The 22,392-nt window shown below is 42.6% G+C and overlaps 1 protein-coding gene across 3 annotated transcripts in view; it reads left to right on the forward strand.

The window, feature by feature from the left end:
* The first annotated feature begins 15,617 nt into the window (after positions 1 to 15,617).
* MCTP1 (multiple C2 and transmembrane domain containing 1) overlaps positions 15,618 to 22,392 on the forward strand; it is a 262,362-nt gene continuing 255,587 nt past the window's right edge. For 2 of the 3 annotated variants that reach the window (XM_090132421.1, XM_090132417.1), the window contains exon 1: positions 15,618 to 16,331. In XM_090132421.1, the coding sequence (XP_089988547.1) occupies positions 15,714 to 16,331 (618 nt within the window). In that variant the 5' untranslated portion in view covers positions 15,618 to 15,713. The remainder of the gene's footprint in view (positions 16,332 to 22,392) is intronic. The other variant, XM_090132418.1, reaches the window with a different exon arrangement.

The raw sequence follows: 22,392 nt of genomic DNA on the forward strand, positions 1-22,392 counted from the left end.
ACACTGACTAGCAGTGTGGTTGCACTTAAGTGGAAGCTGACACAGCCTGTACATGTCCCATGCAAACATTGGCATGTTGGTCCAGCTTTGTTCTGGGACACTCATGGGCATCCAGAACATCCTGCAGCCTTGAAGGGGAGCAGGAGCTCCTCAGCCTCCAAAGCTATATAGCTCAAGTAGCTCAAGTTCCTTGGTGTGAAGTCATTTTTAGTTTTTCTAAAAATCTTCTGGATGATTTCTATATTTGCCAGTATATAGATGAATGTCTCGAAGTCAGATAATCAGGCATGCATACTATGGTGTCTCTACACATAATTATGTGTACACTAACTGCAATTCCAACATAAAAAGTCTAAAAAATAAACATTGAAGTAGTTACATGTGATCCCTATTTGCAGCTATTTGTACATGTATTTTAAATATAGTTGAAAATTTTCTTAACAAATTTGTTTCACAGACTGCAATCTCCATTTCAGGGATACATTATACATCAACTTATTTCCAGCAATATTCAATTCAATTATTTTTGTTGGAAAAAAAATATTTTTGCTATGCATAATTAACTCTTTGAGCAGCTATTGACACTGCTCCTTTGATGAAAAATATATAAATACAGCTCATTACAAATGACAAATCATTCAATTTAATTCTTTATTTGCCACCAGTGAGTGGGTTTCTCATGGACACTTTCAAGTCTGAAAAAAAAAATAACAAAGGCAATAAAGAACATTTTGTCACAAGTAAGAAACAAATTAAATGTATTCTGAAAAATTGTCTTTAAATATCTATGCATCACAAGCAAGCAAGGAAATATGCAAGTGTTGCTTAGATAAATTTTACCTTTTTACTCTTCATCATAATACTCCCCAAAGTGTTTTAACACATTAAACTTTTTAAATCTGCCAGCTAAAATTTGGTATGACAGACTGTAGGACTGAATCAGACAGAATTTTTTATTTCTGTTGAAGTGAAAAGGCAAAGACATCCCCGAAGAAAGCAAACAAGCCAAAAGAAGAGTGAATGAGAGAGCTGAAACAACACCAAGAAAGGAATAAACAGAGACAGGCAGAGAGTAATCACTGTGCTTGGAGAGATCAGTGGGAGTGAAATGATGGAGAAGGTACGTGGGTAGCCAGAGCTGTGTGGATGAGAGCGCATGACCAGAGGAGGTTGGTACTCATGGATGGTGTGGTGCTGCACCCGCTTGTAGAGAAGCTGTTGGCAAATCGTCCTGCACAACCACACATTTTTCTTTCTAACACCTTGTTTTCCTTTACTCTTTCAAAATCTTTGTTTTCTGTCTGGAGTACTCTTGTTATAACTTTCTAGGCAAAGGGTATTTCTTTAAATATTTCATCAAAAATAAAAGGGCTGCTGTGCTCAGGAGACAAGGGTTGGGAATTCTTGCTCAGCTCTGAGTAACTGGTAAAATAGCGACTTCTCAAGTAAAATGACTTTGTCTTCTGCAGAGAATCAGTTTTTATCATTGAATTACAAGGCTCATGCCAGATCAGAGGGACAAGACTTGTGAAAGCCTTGGAGAACATGCCCTACAAGGAATGACTAAAGGAACTGGGGCTGTTTTGTCTGGGGAAGAGGATGCCAAGGGAAGACATTACTACTCTCTTCAAATACTTGAAAAGTGATTGCAGGGTTGGTCTCTTCTCACTGGTGACAGGTGACAGGATGAGGGGAAATGGCCTCAAGTTGCGCCAAGGTACGTTTAGGTTGGATTTTAGGAAACACTTCTTTACATAAAGGGTGGTTTAGCACTGGAACAGGCTCCCCAGGGAGGTGGTTGAGTCACCATCCCTGAATGTGTTTAAAAACTGTTTGGATGTGGTGCTCAGGGACATGATTTAGTGGAGAGTTGTTAGAGTTAGGGTAGTATGGTTAGGTTGCAGTTGGACTTGATGATCTTTAACATGTTTTCCAACCTGAGCTATTTTATTTTTCTATGATACTATGATAGTTGATCTGCTCTTCACAAACTACCCCATTTCTTAATACTGTCCTCCCCAGGACCAGACGAACGGGTGAAATACTCTGGCATCCCCTTCTGACCTCTGAGCTCACAAGCGATAAACGTGGTAACCAAAGTATTGCAGTGTTCTGGTTGAATCTCATGTAGTGCATATCTCAGCAACATGAGAATTCTCCTCTTTGCTTCCTTGCTGAAAGCAGACTTCCAGAAACAGAGGAAAAGAAGACATTTTTAATCTTTCTTTTGCAGTGTATCAGCTATACAGAGATTCTCTGGCTTCTAAAGGCTGCATGAATTCTGAAAGGTTGAATTTTTGAAGTGGTAAATAGCTTTGTGTTTATGTGTGCTATGCTTAAAGACTTAAAATCAATAAGGAAAATGCCAGGCAGAGCTGACTCTATCATTTCTACCATCCTGTGCAAGGATTGCACCATTTCCAACAAACAACTAAAGCAGCCTGAGTTATTGCACAACGATGTGCTCCAGCATCCTTCCACATGCATCTATCCAGCCCAGTGATGCTTTGCCATTTAATGGATGGGAGTGGATCAGAAACCATCAGCAGTGCCTTCACACTGCTTTCTGGGGCTTTATAGTGTACCCTAGTGTAGAGAATTGTTCAGATAGATGTTAAAATGTTTTTCACATTTAACTTTATTTTCACAGAGAGTCTATTTCACTGCTAATCCCTGCTGTAAAAAATCCTGCCTTCTTAACTGCCTATGAGGCAAACCTATAGTTTTGGAACTACAACAGTTCCTTAAATATAAAGACAGTTGCTTTGATTATGCCTTTGATTGGCACAGAACAAGAAGTTGTCACTGCCTGACAGTGAGTCATCTGTGATCAGTGATGAGACAGATAAGCGGGTTGTGTGGGACAAAATTTGGGGTTAACAACTGTCTTTTAAGAAGTGGTTGTTTACAGGTACTTGCATACCTGCTACCCGAAATAAGCTCACATCAGAATCCAACAAGAACAAACAGTGTGCACATTTTACACATTAGACCACTTGGGTGTAACTAAGGTATCATCTCAATTACTTGCAGGCCACTTCCATGCCACAGATAGCTTCTTGAGCTGTTCTGCTTGGTGGAAAATGCCTTAAGTCGTGCCCAAGTTCAGTGAGCTGGTAATGAGGGAATGGGTATAGTGGTTACAATTTCAGCAGTGGCTTCATTTTTTTTTCCTCTCAAGCTTTTTCTTTTTGGGTTAAATTCTCAGTGTGGCCTGTGATTTGTGAGTTAGAACATGTAAATATCTGCATGTGCAGCAAAAGTGTGTGCAAACCTGATCTGAGATCTTCAGTGCTCAATTAAAAAAATATAAAAAATAATGTCTAAGTTTCACAAGTTTCTCCAGAAGATATCATATGCAAGCAGGTAACTAGATATTGAGTTACTATTGCTTGCATCTGTCAATTAAAGAGTTCAAATGCAAGAGAGATCCCAGAAAATATGACATTGTGCTCACAGCTCTGAAAATCTGCCTGCCAGTGCATGTTGCACTCACCATCTGGCTTCTGTGCTGAAGACGGTTTTGCAAGCCCTCAAGAATCAGTTTTGTTTGGGCTCGTGCAGGATCCCGTGCAGCAGATGGTACTTCCATGGAACTTGGCTCTCAGTGGCCACAAACTGCTGTGCATTTGATCTGTGCTGTAAGAATGCTTGTCATTTAAGGTAGCTCCTGCTTACCTGTATAGTTTGTTTCCCCCTCTTGATATGCTAAAGCTTCCTCTGCCATGCACACTGAATAAACGCACATATGAACTTTTAAAAAAGCCGCTGTTAAGAAGTACACCATAAAAGCAACTGAGGAAAATCAAGCCCAGAAACAGTACGTATGTCATAAATCTCATATTGAAGTTATAAATGAAAAGAAAGCAAGGTCACAATTATATTAAATATTACTATATATGAGGAAATTTCTTACTGTTCTTAAGTGGTTTTGACCACTGAAGGTATACTGAAAGTATCCTTCACATGGTGTAAAACAGAGATAGGGAATAAAATCATCACCCAAAGGAAAAATGCGGTATTGCAGTGGAAAATCATGGTGCAGCAGAATCACAGAATCAGAGTCACAGAATGGCCAGGGTTGGAAGGGACCTCAAGGATCATCAGTCTCCAACCCTGCCACATGCAGAGCCACCAACTTCCTCATTTAATGCTAGACCAGGCTGCCCAGGGCCCCTCCAATCTGGCCTTGAACACCTCCAGGGACGGGGCATCCACAGCCTCTCTGGGCAGCCTGTTCCAGTATCTCACCACTCTCTCTGTAAATAATTTCCTCCTGACATCCAACCTAAATCTACCCTCCCTCAACGTAAAACCATTTCCCCTCAACCTGCCATTATCTATCCTTTCAAAGAGTTGATTCCCCTCCCCTCTGTAGGCTCCCTTTAAGTATTGAAATGCTGCAATGAGGTCACCCCGCAGCCTTTTTTTCTCCAGGCTGAACAAGCCCAGCTCCCTCAGCCTGTCTATGTAGGGAAGGTGCTCCAGTCCTCTGATCATCTTTGTGGCCCTCCTCTGGACCCTCTCCAACAGTTCCCTGTCTTTTTTTGTACTGGGGGCTCCAGACCTGGACGCAGTACTCCAGATGGGGCCTCACAAGAGCAGAGTAGAGGGGAACAATCACCTCCCTGTCCCTGCTGGCCAGCCCTCTTTTGATGGAGCCCAGGATCCCATTTGCCTTCCGAGCCGCAGGGGCACACTGCTGGCTCATGTTAAGTTTTTCATCTATCAAGACCCCCAGGTCCTTCTCCACAGGGCTGCTCTCAAGGACCGCTCCTTCCAGTCTGTAGGGATGCCTGGGATTCCTCTGGCCCAAGTGCAAAACTCTGCACTTTGCCGTGTTGAACCTCATCAGGTTCACCCGGGCCCACCTTTCTAGCCTCTCGAGGTCCCTGTGAATGGCATCCCTTCCTTCAACTGTGTCGACCACACCACTCAGCTTGGTGTCATCAGCAAACTTGCTGAGGGTTTCTGTCACTCGATTCCATCATCGATGCCATTGATAAAGATGTTAAAGAGCACCGGTCCCAAGACAGACCCCTGGGGGACGCCGCTCATTACCGGCCTCCACCTGGACGTAGAGCCATTGATGACCACCCTCTGTCTGCGGCCTTTCAACCAGTTTCTTATCCATCGAGTGGTCCACCCATCAAATCCACATCCCTCCACAAAACCTTTACTTTCCAGGATTCCAGGTAATCACTGGGAAATATTGCCATATTTTTGTTGACTTTACAGTTTCTCCTTAAGAAAAACTGTTCATGTTATTTTTATATTTTTATATTTTTATATTGGCTATTTTTCACTGGCTGATTAATTACTTGTTTACACATCTGAATTTTGTCAGGATAGCATGGATTTTTAATCATCAAAATCAAAGTGAATGTAGGGATAAATTTTAAAGACTATTCCCATAGCATCTCCATCTACATTAGGTGTTTTATTTCTTTCTGCTACCATGCACCAAATTCCCAGGGAGTACTGCTGATACAGACTTGATACAACACTATCAAAAAAGTTTCTCCGTATTAAGTATCTATAAGTCAAGAGAGGAATAGGTAAGTTGTGGACTAGGATAATAAATGCTCCAGAAATATGTTTCACCTTTTAGACAGAAGTGAGATTGCTTGCATCTTCTCGCCTATCGATAGATACAGGCAGCAGCTTTTTAAAGAGAAGTTCATGTGAGGCTGAAAATAAGCCCACTGCTAAGTTATCCACCAGCCTAGTCTGGAGTGCTACAGATCCAAGGTCTGCATATTTCCCAGAGTGTGACATGGATTGTGTGTGTAGATGTAGTTGCCCAGGAACAAGGGGCAGTGCCAGTCAGAAACTTCTCCATCTGCCTCTGTTGCCAGCTGATGGTTGGATGGTCTTAGAGGTCTTTTTCAACCTGAATGATTCTATGATTCTATGACCTGCAGCAGCCAGGGGAAAAGAGGGGAAAAGCAATGCCACTGTCAGCTACCTATTGCTTTCCTATGGTAGCTTTGGTGTTTTAAACATCTATATTTTATACTGCATTTTCCTAGAAATTCCCTCTACCTATTATCCAGTCTCTAACTTCTTTCCCTGCCCTTTTTAATTCCTTATTTGTCAGCTTATCACAGATGCATTACTTTCTAGTTTCATTGCTCTCCACTCTTCTTCATAACAGTGATAGCTCTGTTTGATTTTCTCCTCCTCACCTAGAAGAGTAATGATATCTGAAACTGAGCTTCACCGACTGAGTCTCAAATTGAGGCAAAAGGCATTTGGCTAATTCATAGCGTGTTGTAAAAGGATTTTTTTCACAATCTCTTATTAAAAAAACAAAACCACAAATCATTTCCTGAGACTATTATCTGTCATCCCCACGCTAATTCAGAAAATGCCTTCTTTTTTAATTCCAATCTGTAAAATGCTCCTGAGGGAACAATGTCCAAAGGCACTGTAGCAGAAGAGCCAATGATGAATAAAGGCACTACATTTCATTTCTTGTGATGAGAAGTGGGCTGTCTGACTTCATTTTGGTGATAGAACAATCCTTAGGCTATAATGTTTCTTTTATTCTTGAGTTGTATAGCTTAGTTTTGAAATATAGAACTTCATGATTTTCAGTATTATGCCAGAAATCCTCAAAATAATTAACCCATCAATGATCAATTTAAAAATTATCAACAATCAGTACTCATCTAAGCATATAGTATAGTTGTGGAGCTGACTGTGTGCATTGCCCTGAAGGCAGTTCTCACTTGCTTTGGTAATTCCTAGCTGGAGGTTATGTCAAATTTTTGTGAGAACTGTGGCTCTGAAGAAAAACTGATTTTTATGTGAAATTATGTATATATGTACCTGCTCTCTTATGTTAAAAAAAAAAAAAAAGAAGAAAAAAGAGAAAGAAAGTAATTTTTTCTACTACTCTGGAGCCCCGCAATTTGTCACATTTCAGACAAATTAATATGACTCTTTTTTAACCTTTTCATATGTTATTAGCACAGTGAAACAAAACTCAGTTGTGGCTTACACAAAAATGCATTAAGAAATCATGACGAAAACCTTCATTTCCAACATTTCAGACATTTAATGAGTCAGTAACTGTTCTTCTTTCTCAGTTCAAATGCCGTCCACATGGAGACAGAGAAATATAAATTATAGAGAAACTTCAAAATAAGAAAGATCTGACATTAAAAAGCTTACTCAAATGCCAAAGCACAAAGGCAAAATATCTAAAATGTGCAAGTTCCACAGCAAAGAGAAAGTTCAAAAATCATACCATGCTTACGTTAAAGCAATCCACTACAAAACAGTTTTGTACCAACTACTCTTCAAGAAAAAAATCACTTAAAGTTTCTAGTTACGACCTTAGTACCAGCACAGAGGTTTTACCAAATACATGTGCTTCCCTGGGAATATATTGGAAGATCTATTTGTTTATAATTGCATTTCCATTCTTGAGGACCCTTTATTGACAATGTCATTTCCAATTTACCTTCTCTAAACTGCAACTGTGAGAAGCATGTAACAGTAAGCTGAAATGAATAATGACTGGATTCCCAGAGGGCAGCCACACTGAACACCTCTCAGCAGGTTCAGAAAAGACAGATGAGATGTAACCTTAGCACACAGAGAAACATGGTCCTGTCATACCACTGAAGGCTTGTCCATCTGCCACATGGTGCTGTCTGAGCTCCTGGCAGGAGCTTCTCATTCAGATTACGTTCTGCAGTGGAGTCAGCTCCCCTCTGAATACCCTGCAGTAGTGGGAGAAGCAGCTGCACTGGCCTCCAATCTGCTGTCTCACCACTTTTCAGTCTTCTATCAAACCCTTGCTATAACTGGAGAACCTGGGAGTAAAGGATGGGAGAAGTACAAGGTGGGAGTGAAGTGCTCTGAAGCCCCCCCATCCCAACCTAAAGGAGCTGTGCGCTGAACAGTGAAGAGGCTGAGCTCTCTCAGTACTGAAGTATATGAGAACAGAGAACTTCTCCTTTATCACCCCTAGTGCAGAAAGTGATAGAAAAGTGATAAATATCCTGTGAAACATGGGCTGTGTTTTTGATGGGAGAACCTAGGCTGGCTGAGACCAGAGGCACCCCAGAACACCGTCAGGCCCAGTCCCTGCTCCTGCAGGGAAACTCAGAGCAAAGTGCCCTGGCCAGTCCAGGTGGTTTTTGGAGATCTTCAGTGAGATTCCACAGCCCTTGAGAGATCTTTTCCATTTCTGTCATGGCAAATGCAGTCTGTTCCTTGAACCTGTCTGCACACAGCCACCTGCACACAGGTGACACCAGGCCAGGAGCCACTCATCACATAGCATCTCCCACTGTTACTTTGCCTCAAGGATAGGCCAAAGCAGCTTTATCTCAGGACCTGAGATGAAGGCTCTGACTTCTGCCCTCACTGATGTACCAGTCATAGCTGGGGCAGTTAACTTTCATGTCACTGTCTGGCAGCAAAGGAAAGCAATAAGAATTATCATTTATTTTCTCTATTCTTGAGGGAAAAAAGACAGGCTCAGAACTATTTCTCCCATCCACCTCCTGAGGTCAGTGGTTATGTGGTTGAAGGATACCTGTAAATGTGATGGCAGCAAAGATTCGTATAGCGGCAATAGGTCCTTCCTTCCTGTTTTCTTTCATAAGTGTGCTTTAAGTTTGGATTAATGTAGTCACAGAAGAAGGGGATCATGGATGCAGAAAAAGAGGAGCAGCAGACGGCCTCGTGGTTTGCTTCTTTATCTGAAATGTAAGTGATTAGCTGCTCTGAGGTATGCAGAGAACAGAAAGAAGAAAAGGAGGAGGTAAACTCAGGAAACTGTACACGATGGAGGTTCTGTAGATATAGCATGGTCAATATGAGAATGGTACCAGCAGCTCCTGGCAAGGTGGGAGTTACATTGGGAGATACAGCAACAGAATAATAAAAAAAAGAAGCTCGCAGTAGTGGATGCTTAGATGTATAATATAGCTGCAACTAGCAAATGGCAGCTACAAATACAAGTTCTCATACTGAGCAGGATCTCTGAGGCTGGTAAAGACTATTACAGCCCCAGAGCATCAGAGACAAATATTGAGACGTCAGGGCTGTGGTGAAAATTTCTCTAGAGCTGCTGAAAGGGACTAAAAGCAAACTGTCTACACTCCACATGAATCCACAAAGCCAGGAAGATGGTTGGCAAGTAAAATTGCAATGGAAATGACACAGAAAAATGAAAAATTCACTAAAGTTACATGGTTACAGAAATTCTTCTGCAACCAGAAAACATTTAAAAATGTTCTGAAACAGACAAATTGAAAACAAACAAACACCTATAGATATAGCCAACTGTCCTTTTATTTAGGTAACCTGATAATCAGTTATAAGAGAAAGAATGAATTTGCAAACAACTCAGGCACTAAAACTCTCTGAAAATTAAGTACAGAGGCATGTTTTAACTTCATAACAGGTAGCTTTTTATGTCCTTAGCCATAAAATAGCTCAAAAAAATATGACCCAGAGGAGAAATCAGGCAGCTATACACAACCAGACTTATAGGTAGCACAAAAACTATAACATTGCTACCAAATCCAGTCTTGCACCAAGGACTTCAAGATATGACAACCCCAGTAGAAGTCTTGTTAGGAAACTCTGCATAGCCTCAGTGAAGTAGTAAGGTAGTTTAGGAAATAAAAGCAGTAATTAAATGTTTTGGGAATCTTGGAAAGGACAGATAAACAAGGAGGGTGCAGGAATAGTATACTGTTGGATCTCAGTGGTTCTGACTATGCACTGGAGATGATCAAACAGGGACAAACACTACTGAGCTCACCAAAATCACTTAAGAAGGTGAGGCCAGATGTGTGCTTAAAGTTGTTTCACTGTGTCTCTAACTATTATGAAGTCATGAAGTACTGCTAATTACTTAAAATGGATTTGACAGGGCTTATGTAGGGCATGACACAGGATTTAACAAAGAAGATATGGAGATGGAAGCACAGAGTACTTGCAATCTATGCCAGAAATCACTGTGGCCTATGGAGGAATTCTTTCAGGAAAAGACAATCTGTAAAATACAAGGATGGAAGTCATATCTTCAAAACCAGAAAGAGTGATTATACGAGTTTATATAGACTGTTTGCTTTACAATGAATACATTGATAATGGGAGGAAACCAAATAAGCTATTTGTATGAGAAAGTATAATGAAAGGAACTTGACATTTTAGTGATTGAAGTGACAGAAAAAAGTAGTATGATTAATATTACATATGTATATATATAAATATATATGTACATACACACGTTTGTATGTAAGCTCTAAATGACCTTGCAGGCAGCCTTCTTTCCCATTCCTCCTAATGCTGGTGTTACAGGATGGAGTAGGAAATGCAGGAGACAACATGTGTCCTCCACCACCTCTCCTCTCAGTTGGAGTTGAAATTGTTTATTGAGTTGCAGGACCCTGTCAATGGCAAGGGGGTTGAAGACAAATGGTCTGTGAGGTCTCTTCCAGTGCAAGCCATTCTGTGATTCTTTGATTCTGTGACCAGAGGATCCAGGAGGCAATTTTGAATGTGAATAATATTAGCGTTGAAGAAAAGAAAATCTTCTTTTATCTTCTTAACACATAGAGAGGTTACAAAACACCAAGACTGTTTGGAAGGCAGCAGATTTTAAGAAGAGATGACCTGCAAATGAGTAAAAGTTTCAGAAAAAAAAATAAAAAATGTTTAGTCTGTCTGAACTTACTCAATGGTAGTTGATTTCTGTGGCATGTACTGACTGTAAAGACCAGCAGATTTTAAGAGTGTTGTGGTATTTGAAATGCTAATTTATGAGCCATGTTGTCAGCCCTGGGGTGTTCCCCATATGACTACACAGGTTCAACAGGAAACACCTGACAGAACAAACAGGAAAAAAAAAAAAAAAAAAGGTGCTCACTACTGGTGATGCTTGACAGAGGCTTGACAGTTGTCAAGAACTACTACCAGAAAGGTTCATTCTGAACCATCGGAGCATCCAGATGAATCTACAGACATGCTTTTTGGAACAGTAAAATACAAAAATACAGAGCAATGAAAAAAGAATAAAATTATCACAAGAAGGCTTAAAAGGCACCATGTAAAAGATCCAGGCAGGATCTGAAGGATGAGGTGCTTAGCAACAGAAGATACTATAATAGGATGAATATGGAGAGTATCTGCCATGATAAAATGGATGTGTTTTTTGTTGTCGTTGTTATTGTTTTTAAATTGTGTTTTGTTTCTAATGTTAAATAAAAGTATACTCATTCCAAGAAGTCTCAGTGGCTGTTTTACATGCAAAGGAAGGAGATAAAGAATCTTGAACATAATAGCTGGAGATCAGTCCCAGGAGCTGTGTTAATCCTTCCCACACACCTCGATGGAGAAACTATGTCAGATGTCAACAGCAGCCATTAAACAAATAGCTAAGTGACATCAGCAGAAGGCCAACGGTATGGTTAACAAACTAGGGGCAGGCAAGAGGAATAGAAATCAATCTCCCGTAAATTGACTCAGCTTCTCATAACAACACAGCCAATAATCTTTATGACACATAACACTCAAAATGTTAGAAAACATTTTGAAGCCAGCATCACCATAGAGTAATGGCTGAACCTATATTTTTATGGGTACCCCCCAAAAAATTCAATAGCTAGTTAAAAATATTCAGAACTGCAGCAAGAAGGCGAGAAATTTTGCAGAGCTAAGTTGTGATTGGCTTTGTGAGATGCTATGTTCCATCAAATTAGAAGAGCCATATGTAGCAGAAGCATAACTATCTGTATAAAATCCAGGAAATGTACTCATTACTATGTACTTGTGGGTGAAGGCAGGGCTTGTAGTACTGCCTATAGCTAAGACTGCCTGAAGCTTAAAATTATATAGCATACTTTCAATGTTTTTTAATTTTAGTAATAATGTTTAAATTTCAAAGCCTTTAACTACTTGCTATGATTCTCTATACTGGACTTCTGCCTTGTGCTGCATCCTAGTCTGGAAGTTTCAGATAAAAATAGTTTCAGCTGTGGACAAGAGTGCTTGCCTACATAATACAGAAGTTCTTACAAAAAACTGTGGGGAAATGTAAACCATAAATGTGCCTGAAATACTACTTACTGTGTCTGGACCTCAAATATGTCATTGGGTTGCCTCTGTCCCATCACTGCCATGGGAAGAAAACAAACAAACAAAAACAAACAATCAAGGCCTTATTTAACTAAAAAAAAAAGCATTATTGACAAGAACTTTGCCATTCGAAATGCACTCACATGAAAAAAAAAGAGATACAAATTTGTAATAATTCACTGAAGAAACACAAAGAAAACTAGGTGACAGCACTGAGCGTGTGCAAATGAGCTTGAAACGCAATTCCAGACTGAAGCAACAACTCAGGTTAGATGAAATGCTTTCATGAGGTCTTTCCTCCACCATAAGGGAGTCAGTTAAGTAACTAAGGCCAGTAAGTGTGTGTTTAGTTATCAGAATTTGGGGATGAAATGCACCCTAAACTTCTCTGTCATAGCCATGCTAGATCTGGAGTTAGCCATATGGAGAACGAGCATGGTTTCCATCACTGTGTAAATGAATGAGAAGCTCTCAGAGAGGACAAGCCTGTCTGGTGCAGAGGAAGATAGAACTTTCCAATTAGCACAAGCGTGACTACCTTCCCTAACTCAGGGGTTGTGGTGCATGTTTTTTAGCTTGAAGGAGAATAAAAATAAGACAGTGATGAAAGCAGTGAATGGGACTTTGTGGGAACTGTTTCCACGTATGCAGTGAATGTGGATATGAGTTGGACTTGATGATCCTTGTGGCTACTCTATGATTCAACAGTAATCTATTTTCAGATATACAGAGACATATCAATGATGACATAAATATCAGAATCTACATGGTAACACTTTTTAATGGAATAACCAACACTGAAGAGATTTTTGTTTGATCTTAACAAATGAAGAGATAGGGAGCTTTGGTTCAGTCTTTAAGAGTTTAGAAATACATTTTACAAAAAGCACAGCTTTTAGCATTGAGCAGTACATTTATTTTATGAGTTCTAACTAAACTGATCAGCATAATGACACAGAGAGAGCACATACAGCTCTGAGGAGATTGGTAGTTGCTTTCCACGTGAAATGTTCTTCCCTTTTTGACATTTATAATTGATATGTTGGAAATTAAAAAAAGAAAAAATAAATCATTTCCTACTGTGAATCTACTGTTTCACATTTGAAACACCAGATCGTTCTTTTGTGCATGTGTGTTTTGTTTTAGTTTATGAAACATTGCAGCAATAAGGCGTAAAGAAATGCTTTCAGATACCCTTTATATTTCCAGAGCTAATACAAGATATTTGTACATTCTGAAATGTGTCATTCCCAGCTGCCTGGGCGTTACAACCATATTCTTGTTAAATGTTGAGGTTTCCATCTGAATGTTATGTGATGTCTTGCTGTAATCTTTCTGCCAGGTTCAGATTCAACTTTAATAAATGAATATAGCTCAGAGAATTCAGTGTGCAGAATGACTCACTTTATTGCAGAACTGTTTATGGTGACTTGGCTTGAATTAATGCTGGAATAATCCCACTTTGCTTGATACAGTGCTGCCATACTCTTCCTTCTGGTCCCAGGCCCACTCTGCCCACAGGACAACAAGCGTTTCTGCAGCTAAATAGCCTCAGCTACTTTGACCTTCTTTTTTTTTTTTTTTTTTTTTTTTTTTTTTTTTTTTGTTATAACCAAATCTTCTTTCTGGTTGGATAAAATGGACGTCATTTGGATGGGTTTGGAAATTACCATGTAGTGACACAATTTTAATGTTAATGTTAGGACCAAGATGATGCTAGGTTTGGTGGAAGCAGAATCAAATTATTTGGGACTGCTCAGCAGAGAGGTCATAAAAATGCATTATGACCCAGACAGCAGAACAGCAGCCTACTGCACTGCAGCCAGAGTCCACTGCTTCCCGAGTGATTGCCATGCAGTATTACACATAAGAGATTGGTTGCTGTAGTGAATACATCTATACAAACAAAAAACTTACTGATGTTTTCTTTTTGAGATAGTTTCGTGATTGGTGAAAATAAGCATAATTTAAAGACGGGTTGACCTTAGAGTACCTTAGTATCTTGGTGAATAAGCAGTAATTCTGAACCTACTGTTGCTTTTGTTCTATACCTTTTGTCCTTGAGAAAAGAGTACTCACTTTTCTGCACCCTTCGTAGAAATTACACTTTGTTTATCTGCTTATTTTACAGCCGTTTCACTCTAATGTTAAAAAAAAAAAAAAAAAGAGTAAAAGACAAGGCAGACACATGCACTCTGGTGCTTCTTCAGACAGGCAGAACCAAATTTAACTTCCCCTTTACTCTTTGATTTCTGCTTTCCGTGTAAACCCATTATTCACAATGGGGTTCAATTTCAGCATGTTTCCTTGAATTAAAGATGCCACAACAGAAGCCAAGACACACTGGCTTCTTTCAGGCTTTGATCCACATGAGTACTGCTATCTGATGCTTCTGCTTCTGGGTGTTTAAAAGCTGAGTATTTGTACTCACTTCTAGGGACCAAATGAGAAGCTTCATTGGCTGTTTCCCAGATACTGCAGATTGAATTCCAAGGGCCCCGATAATGTGAAAACATGTGCTTTCTCCCTGTTCTGTCAGCAGAAGTCATGTTGCTATGCCTGGCTGCAGGTCCTTGGGAGTGCTGATGTGGCTGCCTAACCTCCAGCCAGGATAGAGTTGTAAGTGACTTGGACATAAACAAAAACCAAAATCCAAACAAAGGTGTGGCTCACTTCAGGCAGAAGTATTTATTCACTTCAGTTTACTCTGAAACCATCCCACTGGTATTTCTTTAATTGAAAAAAGAAACTTCAGGCAGCATTAAGCATCCAAAATGGAGCAATGGAGCCAGGTGTGCTGTGCCGAGGAACGAGACTACATATTTACTTACAATTCTTAGGACAGAGTTAAGCCATTTTTTTTTTTCCTGAACACTTGCAGGAAACGGCCTCTCCGAGCCGTACGTACGTGCCCTCAGCCGCCACAGGACGGCTTTTCACCAGACACCTTCGGCACCGCCGCCGGAGCGTTCCGTAGCGCTGTCCGCGCTGCACGGGCGCAGTTATCGCGACTCATCCCGCGGCACCGCACCGCAAGGTCAGCGGGCAGCGGCCGCCGTCACCGCGTCCCCCCCGAGGATGCCTCCAGGGCGCGGCGCCAGGGCAGGGCACCCGCAGCCCTTCTCCGCGCCGCCTCTCCCGCGCTCCCCGGCCGGGCATCCCCGGCTCTGCCTCCACCGCGCTCTCAATAACCGCCGCGGCCTCGGTTTCCCCCGCTGCCCGGAACTGGCTGGGAGGAAAATGCCGCATCACAGCGCCGGGCTGGCGGCTGCCTGCCCGCGGCCCCGAGCATCGCTGGGGAGGGGGCCGGCTGAGCCCGCTCCCGCCGCGTCCCCGCGCCGCCCAGCGTATATAGGAGTGAGCCGCCCGCTGCCCCTCCGTTAACTTTCCCGCATTCCGGCGTGGGGAGCGCTCGGGGCCTCAAACTTTCCGGGCGCTGCCAACCCCGCGGCGCTGCGGGGGGCGGCGCGGCCCCGCGCTCGTCCCCCGGCGGCGTCGGGCGCCGCTCCGACTCCGGCCCGCCCCGCACGGGAGTGAAGGCGCCGGGCTCGGGCGGGCTGTGCTGCTGTTGCTCCCGCAGCCGCCGCAGCAGCAGCCGGAGGAGGATGGAGCCGGGCAAGGAGCCCCGAGCGGCGGCGGCGACGGCGGGGGAGAAGCCGAGCGAGCCCGAGCCGGCCGTGTCCTTCCAGGCCCGGCTGTGGAAGAACCTGCAGCTGGGCGGCAAGGGCCGGAGCGGCGGCGGCGGGCGGGCGGCAGCCGATCGCCGCACTGCGGAGCCCCCCGCCCCGCCGGCCGGCGGCAAGGCGGACCCGCTGCCCCCCGCCCGCTGGGCCGGCTTCAGGCGGCGGCGGCAGGTGCTGGACCGCGTCTTCTCGTCCTCCCAGCCCAACCTGTGCTGCTCGGCCGCCGAGCCGCTGGAGCCGGGCGGCGAGTCCGGCTTCGCCCTGCGCCGGCTGCGCGAGCACCTGCTGCCCCAGGGCAAGGGACCGCCGCCCGCCCGCCGCGAGAGCCCCGCCGCCGCCCCGCCGCCCCCCGCGGGACCCAGTGCCGGCGGCGAGGAGGGGCCCCGCGGCGGGAAGGAGGGACGGCGGCCTGGGGCGCACCTGTCCCACCAGAAGAGCTCCTCGCTGCCCAGCACCGCCTGCCTTGAGCAGCTGCTGCACGGTTCGCCCACCGCCGGGCGGAGGACGGAGCCGCGGGCGGAGGAGGCCGACGGCGGCGCGGTGAGTGCCTGCGGGAGGGCGGACGTACGGAGGGACGGATGGATAGGGAAAGCCGAACCCGTCCCTCGAGGCGGCCGCCACCGCGCCCTGGGGCGGCCCCGAGCCCCTCCCTGACGTGTGGGGCCGGGCCGGGCGGGGCGGGGGGCGGTGGCGACGAGCCCGGAGCCCCGGGTTGGAGGGGCCGGGCCGGGCGGACCTGCGGCGCGCAACTTTCCGCGGAGCCGCGTGCTGTGCCTGGCAGCAGCACGCCGCCGGGACCCCGCGCTGCCGGAGCCGTCGGGCGATGAGCGCTGTGTGTTGATGCGTTTTAAAATGACTGAATATGCAAGAGAGCGTGGGATGCTTTGTCAGCGCTGTTCCGTTCAGTAAAGAAACAGACCTTTTGTTTACAAAACATGCCAATTGTTATTTACTTGTGAGGGAATTACTCTCCTTTTGGGTAAGGTACAGTCATAACATTTGGAAGGAATACTGCTAATGACAGCAGAGCAGCACGGAGCTTTCCAACAATCGTCTGTCATGAGCAGGACCATGGCCAATTTCTCTCAACACTTACTAGCGTTTATTCGGACTGTGCCTGTGTACCAAAGCTGCTCTTTCTGATATTAGATAGAGCTTGCTGTGTCCCTTGCATGCTGGTGGAGATTACAGCTGTGGATTGTGGTGTTTATTCTGAAGGGTTGATTGGAAACAGCTGTTCTGTGATTTCCGATCAGCAGCACATCCTCTGTCCCTCTTGTCTCCAGGGGTACCATCTCACTCAGGTTATTAAATCTGATTTAATTCACCAGCTTCACTGGGCTACAGGACAGCAGGAGGAATACAGTTCCAATTATAAAGCTCTGTTGGATGTCCTCCATCTGCATCCGGTGCTCTCCAGAGGTTTTCATGGAGTGAGTTGCATCCTCTATGGCTGCTGGGGTTCCAGCTATAATGTCTTTGAGGACTTGGACCCAGTGGTCCTTATGAGTCCCTTCCAACTCGGAATATTCATTGAATCAGGTCCCCTATGCTGTGCTCCTGGTTCAGCCGGGTTCCCACAAACCTCTACCTTGGCTATAGGCCTGTTGAAATCAATATTAATAAGGTTCAGTATGATTAAGTATCTTATGGTGTCAGCCATCAGGTGAGAAAGTGTCCTGCTTGAATTAAGTGGACGTCCACAGTGATCCAGAAATTGAACAGCTGTGATCCTCAGTGTGGAACAGGTACCAGAGTCCCTCCATCTAGATTCCAGACAAATCTCAAATACATTTTAAAGCAGGTTTTAATTCTAGCAGTATTTCAATGGTCTTTTTTTTTTTTTTTCTAAGAACATCTCTTTAGCATAGTCATATGGGAAAGCAGTATGAAATTGTGTGAGGCTCCTTCAGACTTCACACACATTTATTCTGTTGATTTTTTTTTTTTTATTATATTTTTCTTCAGCAAATATGTACTTAATAGATATTTTGATGAAGATGAGGGAAGGGGAAAGTAAAATTCTCTAAGAAATCAAGTTCGTTATGCTTTTAAGCTAAAACTAGAGAGCTGTAGTGAGTGTAAGGGAACAGAAGTTATGTAGCAAGTGGGAAGACAAGCCATGGAAGTTGCACTGCTCTGTGGACTTAATTTTTGGAATGTACTTCTTGGTGCAGGCAAAATATTTGAGAGCAGTTTGAACAAAGGTAGTGGTATGGCAGTATTTCACTGAACACTGGCAGTACAGCATGTGCCTGGCTTTCTGGGGATGGGGTGGGTCTCCCATTGCTGTGGATCTGACTGGTGCTTTGCTTCAAGAGAAGACAGGTACTCAAGCTTGCAGTCTTATGCAAAGAACAACTGTCACATTTTAACAGTAAATCCTGATCTGGTTTACTTCGGAAGACTGCATACTTCTCAGAGCTGTTCTTGGATTGTTTTGAAGATATATGGGCACCATAACCAGTATGCAGGAAACCTAGATTCCTTGTAGCCGGAATATAAGTACTGTTACCTAGGACCAGGAAATAAGCATGTGGGTGGTTAAGTATCATCCTTCTTTTCAGGTTACTGCAGCAACTGGGGGGACGGGCAAGGCTGGGGCTGCAGCTCAGCCTCTGGATGTGTAGCCATAGGGAAGGAAGCTTCATTAGTTCTGCTGCTCACAGAAGCATTTGTTTAATTAATTTGGCATCCTTCAGACCTTTGTTTGTGGGTCTTCAGGGCCAGAAATGAGTTAGAGTGGTTGTTGTATATTATATTGTATAATCTAACATGATGCAAGGAGGAGGGATAGGGCAGTGAGAAAAGCCTGGAGGGGTGTATTCTGACTGTCTGTCTCTCAATAATAGAAAACATTTCTGTAAAAAAGTTGGTGTAAGAGTGAGCATTGTGTCTCTTGGGGGGATCTGAAGGATCAACAGATCAGTGCAAGGAAGTCGCGTGCTCAGGGTAAGAAACATGGCATTGTACCAGGGTACTGAAAACAAAGAAGGGGAAGAGCAGTGATTCTATTAAATAGAAACAGGAGCAGGGATAGCCTAATAGGGAGGAGAGCTGAGCAGGGCACGGAAGAGGATGCAGGGCCAGTGAAAACCTGAGTGGCATACCATGCCTGGTTTTCTGTCTATACAGTATAAATCCATACCTTTCATAGAGCCTCTGGGGTCAGTGTAGTTATGCTAGCAGAACTCTTGCCTTGTTTGTTCTAATTAGTATATTTTCCAGGTCACGTTCCAGTAATTGATCCAGCCACTGAAGGCAAAAGAGCAAAATAAAAGGGAAAGCAAATGATGTTGGTGAAAGTCTGCACTGATAATGCCTCATGAGAATTTTAGTTGGTAAACAGTTGGCACTTCAGACTTGAAAGAAATCAAACATGGGAAGGCAGAGGGCATTAGGAAACCTGAACACCTCTGACCTCCAAGAAGTCCCTTTTTCTGGGATAATGCTAATATGAAAGAAGAGTTGGAGGCGGTTAACTGGTGCAGATGTTTGGAGCATGATTTGAGGAGAACAGTCTTCTGAGACTACAAGAGTAAAATTTTAGGAAACAGGAGAGAGCTGTCTTTTGGGAATCTGGTCATTGTCATGTAGGGAAGCAGTGGGTGAGTCAGTGTTCAAGCTACAATGTTCAAGCTAACCGAATGGAAATTACATAGAAATAGCAAACAGGAGAAAAAAGTTGTTGCTGAAGTTCATTTCTTTCTTTTCTTTTCTTTTCTTTTCTTTTCTTTTCTTTTCTTTTCTTTTCTTTTCTTTTCTTTTCTTTTCTTTTCTTTTCTTTTCTTTTCTTTTCTTTTCTTTTCTTTTCTTTTCTTTTCTTTTCTTTTCTTTTCTTTTCTTTTCTTTTTTTTTTTAATTTGTTTTTCAAAGCAGCTGCAGTTTCTCAGGGCTGTTTTCCCAGAGTTTAACTAGACATCCAGTCCTATCAAGGGATGTTGTTCACTGCCCTGTTCCCTCATTGTATTAATTTCTGTTAAACTGTTTACCTTCCAGCAATTTGAGATGCTGAAGTTTGTTTGTCATGCTCTTTCAGACTCTGATCCATCTGTCAACTTACAGTATGGTAATACCACGTGTACATTGCTGACATGAACACCAAGAGGTAGCACAAGAGAATTGTATTTAGTTATATCCTGAACAGCCTCTGCTTAATTAATTGGAGATCTCCTTGCAGTTTTCAAAGTGAGCTGTATCAGTTTTCAAAGTTGGCATATTAGCATTTCTCCCTCTGTGAAATACTTATCTGTGAACTCATTTAAAGTGTTGTTGTTGTTGTTGTTGTTGTTTTCCCTGCCTTCACCCATAATATGTAAGGCTGCCCAGAATAAAATTACGATGTTGGGAGTAATATGTGGTTGGTGAGTAGGAGTTGCAACAGTCTTCTGCTGAAGGAACAGCAACAGAAAGGTTGTTAGTCCTCAGTGACTGCTGTAGCATAGTAACTTCTGGCGTAGGACAAGTAACAAACTACTTCAGCTGAATTTCAGATGTCTGTGTTGAAACTCCACTGATTCATTTAATGCATTTCATAACTTTACTGAATAGTGTTGAACTTGTGAAGTGTGAAAAGCCAAACACCTAAACACAGTTGTAGCATTAAACTCTTTCTCAAAAAATGCTGAAAAATATATATATTTTTCCCTGCTGCTGATGTGTTGGATACAGAAAATGCCTGTACACAGCAGTAAAACTCGGTGTCAGTTACTGCCATGGTGCAAGGAGAAAAAAACTTCTTTAGAGTTTCGGAAAATAAGACTAAAACAGTTTTAAAGCTGGCAGTGTGTCAGTCACATTACATCTCTGTAGGTAGTTCTGATTTAACTGTTTTGTCTCGTGATGTGATGCTAACATATTAATAGATCTGAGTGGCACCTTTATTTCTTTTGTTTTTGATGAATGGCTGGCTGGTCCTTGGCAAGATGTCTGAGAACACTGCACTGATCAGAAGACTAAAGTTTGCCTTTTCCTATCTAATCTCTTACTATTGATTCTAGATCTCAGCGATTTTAGTATTTTCTAGGAAATTTTAAGAAGGTAACTGTAATGTAAGCCCTAAAGCTGTAATTCTAAATAAGAAGCAGTTTCCCATGTAGCACAGCTCTGACTCTTGAAAGGACAGAATAAAAATGGCAAACCTGATTTTAGAACTCAATTTCTGTGGCAATCCCTATGCTTCAGCTTTCTGATGCAAACAAAAACTTACGAACTACTTTAGAATGCTATTACACTTAGCTCTGCATCCAAAGCTGTTTGAAGAAAATGTTGGCTTTATTCTTTATTAGTTAATAATTAAATTGATTTCCTAAAATATTCAATTGGGATGGTTCAACCTAACTACTCTAATCCATTTTCCATTTGTTTAAAAATGGAAAGAAGAGGAAAGAAAGTAGTAGATACTTAATATTTTTGTTACAGATTCCCTAAAGGATGATAGTGGATCTGTTACTATTGCTCTGTAATCAAATACTTCTGTGGATTGCCACATTTGTTGCCAGTCATTGACACTAATGGCAGCCTGGTAATCGCTTGGTATTTTATCCTTAGAAATGAGTGTGTGTACAGAGCATTTTTTTCCCCTTAAACACAGTTCTTGCTCTGATGCATGTGAGGTTTAGCATCTGTAATGCTGGAAGCAAAGCTTTTGGATGTTGTTGGCTGTTGTGTGGTGTTTAACTACGCATTCTCCCTTACTGCAGCACGGGAAGTCCTTAACCACTAACCCGGATAGCAAGCATTGTAGCTCAGTGCTGGCTGCTGAGTTCTTTGTCTATTAATGATTCTTACTTGTGGACTGGTGTCTTCTACCCCAGAAGATATGGGTTCCACAAAAGAAAGATATTATGTAAACACAGTCACAGAAAGATCAACTCACATTGGTTCGTGCTCCTCGTGAAGTGTTTCTGGCCAACAGACCCATGTTAAAGAAGTATCTTGACATGGTTTTCAATGGCAGCTGTAAATGCAATGCACAACCAGCCAGGAGCAGTGCAGTGGTGGTCATGAGATGGGGTAAAATACAGATTTTTTGACTTTGTCAGTCTTTGGGATTCTGTTGTTACAAGACTGAAGATCTTGTTTCTCAGTAGGAAGAGATGTTCTGTAACAGGTGGCTGATGTTTGTACTACCTGCTCTCAAGTGGATTTTTATCAGCTTACAGTTTTTCTGCTTCTTCTCCCCAGTTCCTGCCTCACTGACATAAGTGTTATTTTTGTACTGACCTTATGCAGGTAAACAGTCTGTCTCTCCAGAACTGAGCCTTTTTTTTTTTTTTTCTTCCAGAAATGTAGCAGAGCAAAAATGTTTGAATTATAGGCACTTTATTTTGATATATTTTTTTTTCATTAGTAAAATACATGCCATGAATGGTTGACATTATTGACGCCAGGTGATGACATATGAAAAGCTATGTATGTGTTTTCTGTTGTCTGTAGAAAGAAGACTTTGAGTGCTAGGACACTACCACTGTTTTGTTGGACTGTCAAAATTCTCAAGTGTCTGCAACAATCCTCTTTATTTTGTTGTTGGAAAGTGAAAAGCTCTGTAAGCAGAATTTTTTCCTTCCTTCAGTTTATGTCATCTGTAATGCTTGGTTAC

This window comes from Phasianus colchicus, chromosome Z (assembly GCF_987193195.1).
Source record: "Phasianus colchicus chromosome Z, bPhaCol1.hap1.1, whole genome shotgun sequence".
NCBI lineage: Eukaryota > Metazoa > Chordata > Aves > Galliformes > Phasianidae > Phasianus > Phasianus colchicus.